The sequence below is a fragment of the Asterias amurensis genome, chromosome 15, assembly GCF_032118995.1.
Source record: "Asterias amurensis chromosome 15, ASM3211899v1".
Lineage (NCBI taxonomy): Eukaryota > Metazoa > Echinodermata > Asteroidea > Forcipulatida > Asteriidae > Asterias > Asterias amurensis.
Window position 1 is genome coordinate 3,569,113 of NC_092662.1, and position 13,647 is coordinate 3,582,759.

Here is a 13,647-nt window from a genome sequence, read left to right on the forward strand (position 1 = left end):
TCTTGCATGGGATGGTTGGGTTTTTTTACTTCTCCAAATTACCTCTGCTATGTTTTCCATGACAAAAGTTTGACATTTTAGCGAAATATTTTGTCATGTTTGGTATTATTTTCATACATTTCATTTACATTCTATCCCTTTTTAATTATCATTTCATAGAGTTAATTTTTGTTGGAATGAATACTACCCAAACATATATGTAAATGATAATGCTATGTGCATTTAGGGGCGGCCGCCCTGAGCATGTTGTCGGTAAGAGCGCCCTCTAAGGGCCAGTAAGAGCGCCCTCTAGGGGCCAAAGTCATAACAAACTCTGGAGAAAAAAATAGTACAAAATTCACGTAGTTTTTGTAGCAGCTTTCCTTTTTAGAAGCACCCTTCTCTCTAAAAGAATCCCCTTCAACTAGCATTGCTCTGTTCTTGTCGTCTAGAACCAAGAGCTGTTGACCAAACGAACCTTGAGCGAGTCCGAGACGGAGAATACCCTGCAGGAACTACGCAACAGAATATCAGAGTTGAACTCAGAGGTAAAAGTTCAAACTGTCTCGGTCGTCACTCGAGCGAACCGAACTTCCCCTCCCCACCCCCCCCCACCCCCCGTCATCCCTTCCCTCACCCAACTATCTACCATTATTTCCCTTTTAGAAGCTGAAGTAAAAGTCTATCAAGATTGCCAAAATTTGGCAAATTCGTTCAAACAAAGTTGGGGAGGTAGTGCTTTCTGCTCAAGGTTCTGATGGATGATACCTAAGCCTTGATCCTTAATATGGACTGTCAAGAGGGTAACCCTGTTTCAGCCTCATGAGCAGAGGTGGCAACAGCCCCTGGAAAAATATTAAAATGTAGTCCACACCTTGAAGTGGCCTTCAAGTCTGTGTGTCTGGCGACTTGCATAAACAAACTTCTTCTATTTTTAAGATCTACGCTTAGCATTACAAATGACAGCACATGCACCCTTCCTCCGTCTTCACCTACAGAAGCCTACTGATTTCCATTGAACGCCCTTTGTGTCGGGTTTTTTCGGTAAATGTTTTCCAAGAATAAAGCGTCTTTGTTTTGTTCTGTCACAAAGGATGTTACAATCTGTAATCTTTGTCGTGAGCTCGTTAACAGCTTTGCACAGAATACAATGGGTTTGTTGGGCACACTGTTGTTAATCCTGCTCATACATGTAAGTTAGACTTAATTCGACATAAGCCACTCTCAACAAACCGGTGTGGCAGGAGTTTCTTGATTTTGGTGGATGACTGGCTGACAAATAGTACTCTAATGAGGGGTAATTTAACACAGATTTATAAGAAAATTTGATCTGGGTGTTGCTGAAAAAATTTGTTGCAAAGCTGGAAATGTTGTGGTAAATGGTGCTTTAACAATGAGTTACCGAGTGGATCAGCTGGACAACTAATTACATTTTAATTTAGATTACTTTCATTTGATACTTTGACATTTTGCGTGAAGATCAATAATCATAAAATATATTAAAGCCAATGGACACTTTCTGTAAACAGTATTGTCCAAAGGACCACACTTCGTGTATCACAACTTATATATAAAATAACAAACCTGTGAAAATTTAGGCTCAATCGGTCATCGGAGTCAGGAGAAAATAACGGGGAAACCCACCCTTGTTTCTGGACGTTTCGCCGTGTCATGACATGTGTTTACTATAAATCTGTAATTCTCGTTGTCGAGAATTGATAATTGTTTCAATGTTTTCTCAAAAAGTAACGCATTTCATGGAATAATATTTCAAGAGAAGTCTTTTACCTTTACCTTCTGTAAACCCTGTAAGTTTTTTTTTTTCCTGTTCCGAAAGTGTATAATGGCTTTAAGGTGAGTTTTGTGGTAGCACCGTGTGTACATCTCTTTTGAGTAGTGTCAGTTCTGAAAAAAAGTTGGTGTTGACGGCTCAAGACTTCCATCAATATGCCTCGGATCATCTTCAGGAGAATGCCTTCTCATTCTCCTTCAGCATTCTTTTGAGGATGATGAGAGCATACTGATGGAAGCGTTGAGTTGTCCAACCATTGGATCTTCTCAAAACAACTCGAAGAGATTTACACATGATGCTACCGTAACCCTCACCTTATTATACTCCCATCATTCAAAGTTCAAATCCCACAAAATGCCGCAAATAAAGTATTTTGAAAGATTCTGACTCCACGTCTGTCTTAAACCATCGCCTCAACCATTTGCTTGATTGTTGTCACTCTAGGTAAAACAGCTTCGTCTTAAGCTACACTCCAAACCCGGTGACCAAATGTCCTACAGCGATTACGATGACAACCAGTACCCTGTCAGTGTCATCACCAACCCTGCAGCGGTCCTCGATGACGAGGACTTCGATGACAATGACAGTAATCAAGGGGAGATGAGAGGTATCGATATGTCGGTCATTGAATCGGACGATGAAGCCCTAGAAAGACGAACATGTAAACACACTGAAGTCTGAGGCTGTGCCGGTATTAGGAGATTTTGTTTTGGGAACACTAGATGGCAGCAGACTTCTCCAAAATGTGCACATGCTCAAAACAATGGACAATTTATCTAATAAGGGAGTGTAGAAAGATGAACCTGTAAATTACTGAAGTCTGCGGACGATCTGGTCTAGAGATTTTTGTTCTTTTGTCCTGTAACTAGTTGGGTACCTGAGAATTTGAAACTTTTGGGCACACTAGGTGGCAGCAGACGTACAAGGAAAACCCATAGACGCTGTCACCATCTTGGTCATGTTCCTTGTTTCCAAAAACAGTAATGAATGCTAACATTCATTGCGCAAACGTGGCACCAGACTATTATTTTGTCCAGCCTCAGTTTGGTTCTAATGAGTTGGAATGGTGTAAAATCAAGATGGCCACACTGTGATAAAGGTCTATTGTTTTGGACAATGGGCGCATTCTAGGTACTTGGTAACATGGAAAATAGGGAGAACACCAACATAGTACTAGTTTGCTCTGTTGGTGGAGCACTGGCTCAATTATTCGGAGGTCACAGTTTCAAATCCTGCTCTAGTCAATTTTCCTTGTTCAACCCAAAACTAAATAAACAACAAGGTTGGGGGGTATTGTATTGATGACCCCTTGTAGGTTTGTCTAGACCAAACTTTTTATCAGAAAGATAAAACCAAAAACTCCCTTTTGGGGGGAGTCATCAATATTTGGGGTAAACAGCAAATGTAAACGACATATTTGTTTGATCTAGATGAGTTGACATTTGTTTTGATTCCCCGAAAGATCCTAATCCAAGATAAAGATCAAGGATTATGGTAGGATTTGATTAAGCTGTCTGGCCTAGCAAGGACATCTTCAAATGACCTATATTCATTGGTACACAATAGTGGTGTGATACATTTTTTGTATTATTTGTTTTTTGGGGTCATCATTTGTGAAGCTACATTACTATCTCTCACTTTGTACAGCTGTGAAGCAGACGATTCTGCTGATCAAATTTCTTTGCTTAGCAACAAATGAGTGGGTATCAGTCATAGCAATGGTGTATTCTGGATGGAAACCTATACTTTGCTAAGCAATATTTGGTTTGCTTAGCAGTTTGTTGTGCTTATGGGCTTTGGGCCCTGGTGAAAAAGAAGAACAGTTTTTAGAATATTTTCCTGGGGCTGGAAATTGGGGCTTGAAATGACAAGATACTCAAGTCGATATCATTAGGACATTTGGACAGAAAACATTGTAAAGTGAATCAGGTTTAACCACATTTGATGGAGTTGAAGGAAAAGTCTTGAGTTGTTAAGAAATTGTCACAAGAAGTTTGTCACAGATTGAGGACAATATACTCCTTCCTAAAGCTAAGGTGGAATTCACAAAGAGTTAAGACTAGTCTTATCTCGAGTTAGGACGAGTTACTCATCCTAACTTAGGACTAGCCATACGTTGTTCATATCTCCTAGGACTAGTCCTAAGTTAGGACTAGTCCTGAATCTTTGTGAAATCGACCCCAGGTAGAGTTCATCTCCATATTTGTTTACAGAGTAATGAAGTATTGCATTCTGTGTTGAAGTTTCCACATCCATTGCAGAGACTCTGAAAGCTTTCTCCAAAACGCACAAAATATTCTCCAAATTGAGATTCTTTCACTGTAAAATATAAAGTGACCCTGTAAACCTGTATATAAAAAGAAAAACCATGTTACAATGGCCAATTGAAGTACATGCACCAACCAGTACGGATGGCCCCCCGAACATGGATAAATGTATATTATGTAGAATAACATGCTTCCTTTGACTGAGGTTTCAATGTATCCAGTATTATTTAATTAATTAGTTAATTAATTAATTAATTAATTAATTGATCTTCCCTGGTTGTAAATTAGGGGCTTGTTTAAAGTGTACAGAACGCATGTAATGAGAACACAAATAGATATTTTTGCACACCGAAATATGTAGGATATTTTATTTCTTGATATATTATTACTATGCGTTTATATTCAGTATTTATGATGTTATTACCGTGGAGTTATGTTGGGCTGTCACGTCTGTACGCAAGTTTTGTAACGGTTGTTGATATTTTATTTATTTTATTTTATTTTGTTAATTAATCACCAGGGGTCGATTTCTCAAAGAGATTAATAGGATTAGGATTAATCTTAAGGTCTGCATGCTACAGTGCAGGGTTGGGACACGTCCTAAGTCCTAAGATTAGTCTTAAGTTAGGAAGAGTTTTGTGAAATCGACGGCAGGCCCCTGAAAAAATAAGGAGTTACAATTCATTTCATTTTGTTTTCTTCTGCTACTGCAGGATTCGTTGTTAAAACTTGACATTGTAGTGCCCAACATGAGTTAATGTCCCAACTATAGTTGGTCTGTCCCAACTTGAGTACTCTCACATCATAGATAGATCCAGGTATGTGCCAACCAGAGTTGGGATGCCCATTTACAGTTGGGACAATTATTTTGTTTACAAGTGTCTATCATCTATACTTGTATACTTAATCCAATAGTCCCAACTATAGTTGGTCTGTCCCAACTTGAGTACTCTCACATCATAGATAGATCCAGGTGTGTCCGAACCACAGTTGGGATGCCCATTTACAGTTGGGACAATTATCTTGTTTGTGTCTATCATCTCTACTTGTATACTTAATCTAATAGTCCAAACTATAGTTGGTCTTTCCCAATTTCAGTGCACTCACCTTAGGCCTGACTTGTGGTAAAGCTTTTGGTGTCTCCCAACCATAGTTGGGTATCCATTTACAGTTGGGACAACCAACAGCTTGTTTTGTCTAAACTGTAGTTGTTCTCTTCCAGTTTCAGTACACTCTTATTAGGCTTATTCTTAAAGACAGTGGACACTATTGGTAATTGTGAAAGACCAGATTTCTCACTTGGTGTATCTCAACGTATGCATAAAATAACAAACCGTCGAAGTTGCGAGAAAATAAGGAAAGAAAAAACACCCTGGTCACATGAAGTTGTGTGCTTTCAGATGCTTGATTTCGAGACCTCAAATTCTAAATCTGAGGTCTCGAAATCAAATTCGTGGAAAATTACTTCTTTCTCGAAAACCACTCCACTTCAGAGGAAGCCGTTTCTCACAATGTTTTATACTATCACCCTCTCCCCTTTACTCATTACCAAGTAAGATTTTATGATAATAATTATTTTGAGTAATTACCAATAGTGTCCACTGCCTTTAATATAGCTCTTGGTGTGTCCCAACCATAGTTGGGATGTCCATTTACAGTTGGGACAACCAGCATTATGTATAACCTCTACCTGTATACCAGACTAAAAATCTCACACATTCCTTAGGTATTGAAAGTGATGGTGAAGTTTTCACCCTTCACTGCACATGGTGGTATTACGTATGATTTTTGGTTTGGTAGTTTTTTTTAATACTAAACGTGTTGCTGTTTAGTTTCAGGACACATTTCCAAAGTGGTGCTTTATTTGAAAATTGCCTTTGTTGTGCTGTTGCAGAAGGAGTTGTTTTTGACGGCTACTGTTAAAGGAACACGTTGCCTTGGATCGGACAAGTTGGTCTATTAAAGGCATTTGAAACCGTTTGTTATGAAATGCATATGGTTAGAAAGATGTTTTAAAAGTAGAAATTGCCAGTTTTCCTTTTACGTCGCGAACTAACGCAGTCGGCCATTGATGAGAGTCCACGGTTGGCCATTTATGGGAGTCAAAAATTTGACTCCCATAAATGGCCAATCATGTTAGTCGACGAGGTAAAAAGAAAACCACGCGATTTCGAGGCATATTTGTGTAGACTATTGTATTCTACTTTTACAACATCTTTCTACCCATATGCATTTTATAACAACAGTTACAGAATGCTTTTTAAAGACCAACTCGACCAATCCAAGACAACATGTTCCTTTAATGTTGCAGCCCTTTCCTGAAAATACTTAATTTTTGATTAGTTTCCAATATTTTAGGGTTTATATCAAATCTTTGCTTGACTTCAGTTAGCACTTCACTATTTAAACACTCTGAATCAAGAGTGCTCATTAATGCTTGCTGAATATTCAATGCAATTTAAAAACAAAAAAAAATCCCTTTTATGGGTGTGGCTCAGTGAAAATAGGGGTGTAACCAAATCTCCATTTGGAGGTTTTATGTTAAATGCTCTTTTTATGATTATGTCATTTTCTTTTAAAAGTTATTTTAGTGGATAGTTAAACACCATTCATAGCATTATGTTTATTTATGTAACCAGCTTACCATGGTAAACCCTGAACCAAATTTTTGTACATAACAGGTAACCTATTTGGTAATTTTATTTTATAACAAAAACGAATTTTAATTATTTGTATTTGCAATAACGGCAGTTAAAACCTTTTTTTGTTTAAAACTTCTCCTTAAAAACAGAATGTATAAGTGTAAGTTCTTATTGTTGTTAGTACTCATGGTCAAACAAACCAGTGCTTGATGTCACGAACAGGGCCCAATTTCATATGCTTAAGCAAAAGGCATTTTGAACGGGGTTTTTTTGGCAGGGAAAAGGGAATAGATTATTTGGAGTAAATAGGATAGTTTATTTGCGGAATTCTAGCTGCCAAAAATATGTGAAAAACACACTTTGGTCTCGTCGGTCAGACAACAATAATTTCAACCTTGACTCTTAACCCTGTATCATGGTTTTGTGGGAAGAGTCTGGGTGCACAAAACAACAAAATTAAGTTGTTTATTTATACATTGAAGATCTGTTGTTGGACATTAGTCGCAGTGGAATACCACTCGAAACTCTTCAAAGAGTGATTTTTCTCACTCTTGCATTTAGAGAGTATCAAATTATTAGGAGGCATCAGACTAGTTGTCATCCCAGCCTCGGTTTGGTTACCCTGTTTAGCCTAATGTAAGAACAAGAAAATGGCTGTTCCAGTAAAATGCTACAAACCTCATTAGTGTTAGGCAAAGTAGCCAGACTTCAATCTAACGCGGCCATTTTGAAATTCAGGTTCTCCGCTTGACTTTTTTGCATGCAGTTTTGACTTTCAAAATGGCCGGTGACCATGGCCTCTTATGACGTCAGTGCAAGGGGCGGTGTCAACACAACGAGAAGGGGGGAAAGTTTTGCAGCTCATTTACAAACAAACAGATTTCACATTCTATCCTTGCCAATATATTATTGATGCGTCAGGAATAATTTGTATTTTAAAATGTCAATGTTTAAGTGTGTGAACAAATTGCACAATGCTAGTCTATTTTGCAGTCGCTTTTCAGGTGTTTAAATCGTTGTTAATGTGCCGCACGTGCGGGAGACTATACGCGGCTGAATATATGCACTGCTCAGTGTGTGTGTTGCTTACCGTTTATAAAAGTGCCATCTTCGCGCTCATTTCATGAACAAATCGTTGCATTCATTTCAAACTTTTGACTTAACTCAAGACTTATCGAAGACGGCAATTTACTAGGAACCAGCTCTAGTCAAGAAGGACGCTCAAGTTCTTGGGGGTCGAAAATATCTCCAAAGTGAGTAGTACACATCAGTGATCAATGTTGATAAAGTGCAGTATGTTGCCGCCAAGTTGGCACAGGAAATTGCCATGACTAGTGTGTGGTTTTGCTTCCCGTAGGCCTACATGAAAGCTCAAAAGCAATGTTTAATCACATTGGGATTTGTGGAAAGGTTTATCAAAAGTCCCCGAAAGTTTAAAATATGCAAGAAGTTATCAACCCTGCGAACAAAGCACAAACCACCCGTCCTCGATAATGATTTATTTTGGCTTCAAAAGGTTGAAAGTAAAGACGTGAAATGCATAGGTATTGTTCTGGATGTTGCACAAGACAAAAGATGGATAGCAGCTAGCTCCTTCCCAATACTGTTACCCGATCTTTGTTATTCGTGGTGCTTACAGCAGCCCTAAATTGGGTCAAGTTGGATAAGATGCTGCTAACCAACTTTCTGGCCAAACATTTTACGAAGGGATTTTTAGTTTTATAATTTATATTACACATTTTTTTAACGATGTAATCTTTTGGAAAACGATTTATTGCTTCTTTACAATCAGTTATTGTTTTCAATTCGCATACAACAATGTTCATGGTTATTTTAATTTATTCATTATATTATAATTTATTCATTTGTTTTTAACATGGGATATGTAATGAGATCGCGGATTATATTGTATGAATAATAATACTTGGTCAACCAAATTGATTGCGCAAAAGGAGAAAATGTGCACAACATCTTTTTAAAGATATTGTCTCATGTATTTTTTAGAGCTTATAGAGTATTTTAATTGAATAAAAGTTTGCAGATGCTAAACAAAAATTCCGTTTCCGTAATGGAAGTTAATTTGAAGTTGATGATATCGAAATGGCGTATTAATAATTTCTTGCATGATCGATTAGTAGTAGTAGTGAGGGCGCACGGCGGTTTGCCTCCGCGTGAACAAAATAGACTTTAAAGGCAGTGGACACTATTTGTAATTACTCAAAATAATTATCAGCATAAAACCTCACTTGGTAACGAGTAATGGGGAGAGGTTGACAGTATAATACATTGTGAGAAATGGCTCCCTCTGAAGTGACGTAGTTTTCGAGAAAGAAGTAATTTTCCATGAATTTGATTTCGAGACCTCAAGTTTAGAATTTGAGGTCTCGAAATGAAGCATCTGAAAGCACACAACTTCGTGTGACAAGGGTGTTTTTTCTTTCATATTTATCTCGCAACTCCGACGACCAATTGAGCTCAAATTTTCACACGTTTGTTATTTAATGTATATGTTGAGATACACCAAGTGAGAAGACTGGTCTTTGACAATTACCAATAGTGTCCAGTGTCTTTAACGAAATTGGTCAGCAGAAACATGGTTACGAAAATCACATTGTGTTCACGCGTTTTAATCTTCCTTACGGTGAACTTTACGGTCAATGTTGGTAAATGATAAAGTTTATTTACATGCGGTGTATAAGGTCGCTCGCCTGTTATCATGTTGACGGTCGTTTTTTCATTGCCATTTTGTGTTTGATGTTTTCATAAAACTCAACCGCAGCCTTCGTTTTCGAAGAAACAGAGTGTACCTTTCAGAGGCGAACATAACAGTAACATCGTATATCAGTTTCTGTCATCATCGATATGTTGACACCATACCCCCCCCCCCCCCTCCCCCACCCCTAATGCCTAATGCCACCTCGTTGTTCTTTGCCAGGGAGGGGAACCGTTATCCCACCATTTCCTACCCCCCTCCGCTTTGTTGCTCGATATGCGCACAGAACAAACGAATATGGCAGTTCTTAGATTAATCTGCAAGGCCTGGACACCTTTAGTAACTGTGAATGAACAGTCTCCTCACTTGGTTTATCTGAATATGCTTAAAATAACAAACCTGTGAAAATTTGACTCAATTATGGGAAATTATGCCTCTTTCTCAAAAACTACGTTACTTTAGAGGGAGCCGTTTCTCGCAAAGTTTTATACTATCAACAGCTCGTTTACCTATTGATCGTTACCAATTAAGTTTTTATGATAGCAATTATTTTGAAGAATTACCAATAGTGTCCAGCCGTCGATTTCACAAAACTCTTCCTAACCTAAGACTAATCTTAGGACTTAGGACGAGTCCCAAACCTGCACTGTAGCATGCGGACCTTAAGATTAATCCTAAGTTAGGACGAGTTACTCGTCCTGACACGAGATAAGACGAGTCCGAACTCTTTGTGAAATCGACCTTTAAGGTTTGTTTTAAGTTTTAACATCTGGATGGCCTTCTTCTGAAACCCGTTGCGTCTGTTTTGGAACTTAAAAAAAAAGAGATTACATGAAAAATGGTGACGTAACTACATAAACTCAATTTAATTCCAAGGGAAGTATGATTTATAGCGGGTGTTATGTCACCGTAATATTTGACCCTGGAGAATTGTGGCCCCTTGATGGCGCCCTGGGAGACTCTAACACGTTACGTAATCTCCAGACTTGCGTCCTTGGTGTAGACTTTTTTCTCTGAAACAAAAGTTTTGTTTTCAAACAAAATATACAGGACCCTCGCGAACTTATATTAACATTTTCGTTTCGAGATGGACAGCTTTTCGTTTGTATGTCTGTTTGTTTCCATTACGATTTGAGTGGAAACAGAATCCATTAGTATGCAGTTAACCCCGCCTGCCCGAATTCTTGGATTATGTTTTTTCGTTTCAGCTTTTAAAACTCAAGTTGTTCTTTACCCCGGACAATTTCTCTGTGCGCTTGAAAGAAGAGCGTAAAACTATACGCACTTCCTTGAAGCTTCGCCCTTCCTCGAAGCACAAAATAAAAAATACCTTTTTCCAGTACAACAACAAAAAAAGGGAGGCTGTAAACAACACAAATGGCAGCACCAAAACAATGGCGGCACTGTGTTTGATAGAATAACCCCCAAGACATGTTTTCTGTATCCATCCGAACTTAAACACACTATGGGGCTAATGACTTATTGAAAGATGGCAAAACTTAATGTATATTCTGACCGATTGATTTGTTGAATAATTATTGACATACTTTTGTGGGTAAAAAACTGGAAATTAAAACTATTCAAAACAGTCAATTTGCATTTGCATTGGAGGTGGGCAACGCTAAAAATACTTCGGGGGGGGGGGGCACGGAACAAACACGTGTCAAGCTTGTATGTCAACCAATTAGTGTGTAGGCCTACTATGTTGCTTACACAATTTGGAGTAAATACATGTCCCATCTAAAGTAAGATTTTTAAATACCCATTTTCAATTATTTTCAAACAAAGAAAAAGAGCCCTCTCTTCGTCGTCTCTGATTTGTCTTTATTACGTTACAGGGTACTTATGAGTTGCTCTTCTTAGCCACGAGTCCCACGTCTCAAGGGGGTCCTACACGTGTGTTTTTTTTTTTTTTGTTTTTTTTTTTTTTTTGGGGGGGGGGGGGGTTTGGGGGGGGAGTCAATTGTAATTGTATTATGGGAAGACTTCATCCAGGTACGATGTGGCGTCATGATGAGAGCACGTGATTCCCCAGGTAAGCTTAACCTTCTCTAAAAACAGGTGGCCAATCAATTAGATTTCTGTTCTTTGTATCCTTTCTGTCCGTCTCCCACAGTTCCTCCCTTCCTCATCATCCTAGCATCATACCATAACTACGTCTCACCAGGCATGATGATTTTCCTACTTTATTCTGATTACCGATTGTTTTGCCCTCAGAAAAACCGGTGAAAACAGCGTAAACAGCCTGAAAATTATAACACTGAACAAGGAAGTAAGCCGTTGTTGTGCTCAACAAAAAATTGTTTTCAACTATAAAAGAGTTTATCTCCTCCCATCATATTGCATGAGATCATGCAGCGTTCAGTCGTCCAACTCGTGGACAGAGATCCGGGTTACGTAGGCGGGAATTCCCTCCTCCCCAACCTCTCTGAATGTAATTGCTACCGCTACTCTGGCCCAAAATGAGAGTGAAATTTGTACATCAAAAAACATGTTTTGATAATCATCCAAAATCCCCTCTCAAGACTGATTCCTTTTCCCGTGTCGCTAGCCTCCCCCCCCCCCCATACTACGAACATGTCTAAACACGTCTTTCCCGCCCACTGTTTGTCGTTGTTTTGTTACCAAGCTCAGTTGGCCCCCCTCCCTATCGGTCTCAATTCTCCCGCAAGGAAAAGCCAACGGGGATGGGATCGAAGTATTTGTACGGAACCAGCATCGAGATGTTATTGGGTTCTATTCCCAACATAGTCAATTATTCATAGCCAAAGGAGGCCCAGCCAAGCATGCAATTTTGTTAAAGGCAGTGGACACTATTGGTATTTACCGAAAATAATTATTAGCATAAAACCTTAATTGGTAATGAGTAATGAGGAGAGGTTGACAGTATAAAATATTGTGAGAAACAGCTCCCTCTTAAGTGACGTAGTTTACGAGAAAGAAGGAGTTTTCCACGAATTTGATTTCGATACCTCAGATTTAGAATTTGAGGTCTCGAAATCAAGCATCTGAAAGCACACAACTTCGTGTGACTAAGGGTGTTTTTTCTTTCATCATTATCTCGCAACTTCGCTTCGACGACCGATTGAGCTCAAATTTTCACAGGTTTGTTATTTTATGCATTATATGTTGAGATACACCAAGTGAGAAGACTGGTCTGAGACAATTACCAATAGTGTCCAATGTCTTAAAACAATTTTAGCTGCGTTTTTGAAAGATAAGCCTAAATGGATATTGACAATTACTGCGGCGGGCGTATTCTTGTTTATGATTTGTCGGTTGGAAGCAGCAGGCCCCTACCACCTGCTCTGGTCTCGATATTATGGTGTTACATAACTCTGTTCCAGGGACCTAGTTTTACGCCGGCATTACAACAATCTCAGCACTTTGTTGTGAAAAACACGTGGCGATGAAATCACGCGCGCTTTGTGGGAGTTTAGTCATCCTAAATCGAACGAAGTGTATGCTTAAAGGCAGTGGACACTATTGGTAATTACTCAAAATAATTATTGCCATAAAACCTTACTTGGAAACGAGTAATAGGGAGAGATTCATGGTATAAAACATTGTGGGAAACAGCTCCCTCTGAAGTGACCTAGTTTTGGAGAAAGAAGTAATTTTCCACGAATTTGATTTCGAGACCTCAAGTTTAGAACTTGAGGTCTCGAAATCAAGCATCTGAAAGCACACAACTTCGCGTGACAAGGGTGTTTTTTTTCTTTCATAGTTATCTCGCAACTCCGACGACCAATCAAGCTCAAAATTTCACAGGTTTGTTATTTGATGCATTATATGTTGAGATACACCAAGTGAGAAGACTGGTCTGAGACAATTACCAATAGTGTCCACTGTCTTAAAACAATTTAAGCTGCGTTTTTGAAAGATAAGCCTAGATGGATATTGACAATTACTGCGGCGGGCGTATTCTTGTTTATGATTTGTTGGTTGGAAGCAGCAGGCCCCTATCACCTGCTCTGGTCTCGATATTATGGTGTTACATAACTCTGTTCCAGGGACCTAGTTTTACGCCGGTATTACAACAATCTCAGCACTTTGTTGTGAAAAACACGTGGCGATGAAATCACGCGCGCTTTGTGGGAGTTTAGTCATCCTAAATCGAACGAAGTGTATGCTTAAAGGCAGTGGACACTATTGGTAATTACTCAAAATAATTATTGCCATAAAACCTTACTTGGAAACGAGTAATAGGGAGAGATTCATGGTATAAAACATTGTGGGAAACAGCTCCCTCTG

At 38.8% G+C, this 13,647-nt stretch overlaps 1 protein-coding gene across 2 annotated transcripts in view; it reads left to right on the forward strand.

The window, feature by feature from the left end:
• The window catches only part of LOC139947896 (EVI5-like protein), a 55,277-nt gene extending 46,561 nt beyond the window's left edge, over nucleotides 1-8,716 (forward strand). For both annotated transcript variants that reach the window (XM_071945741.1, XM_071945742.1), the window contains 2 exons: nucleotides 432-527; nucleotides 2,216-8,716. In XM_071945741.1, coding sequence (XP_071801842.1) covers nucleotides 432-527; nucleotides 2,216-2,452 — 333 coding nt within the window. In that variant the 3' untranslated portion in view covers nucleotides 2,453-8,716. The remainder of the gene's footprint in view (nucleotides 1-431; nucleotides 528-2,215) is intronic.
• Nucleotides 8,717-13,647: the final 4,931 nt, after the last annotated feature.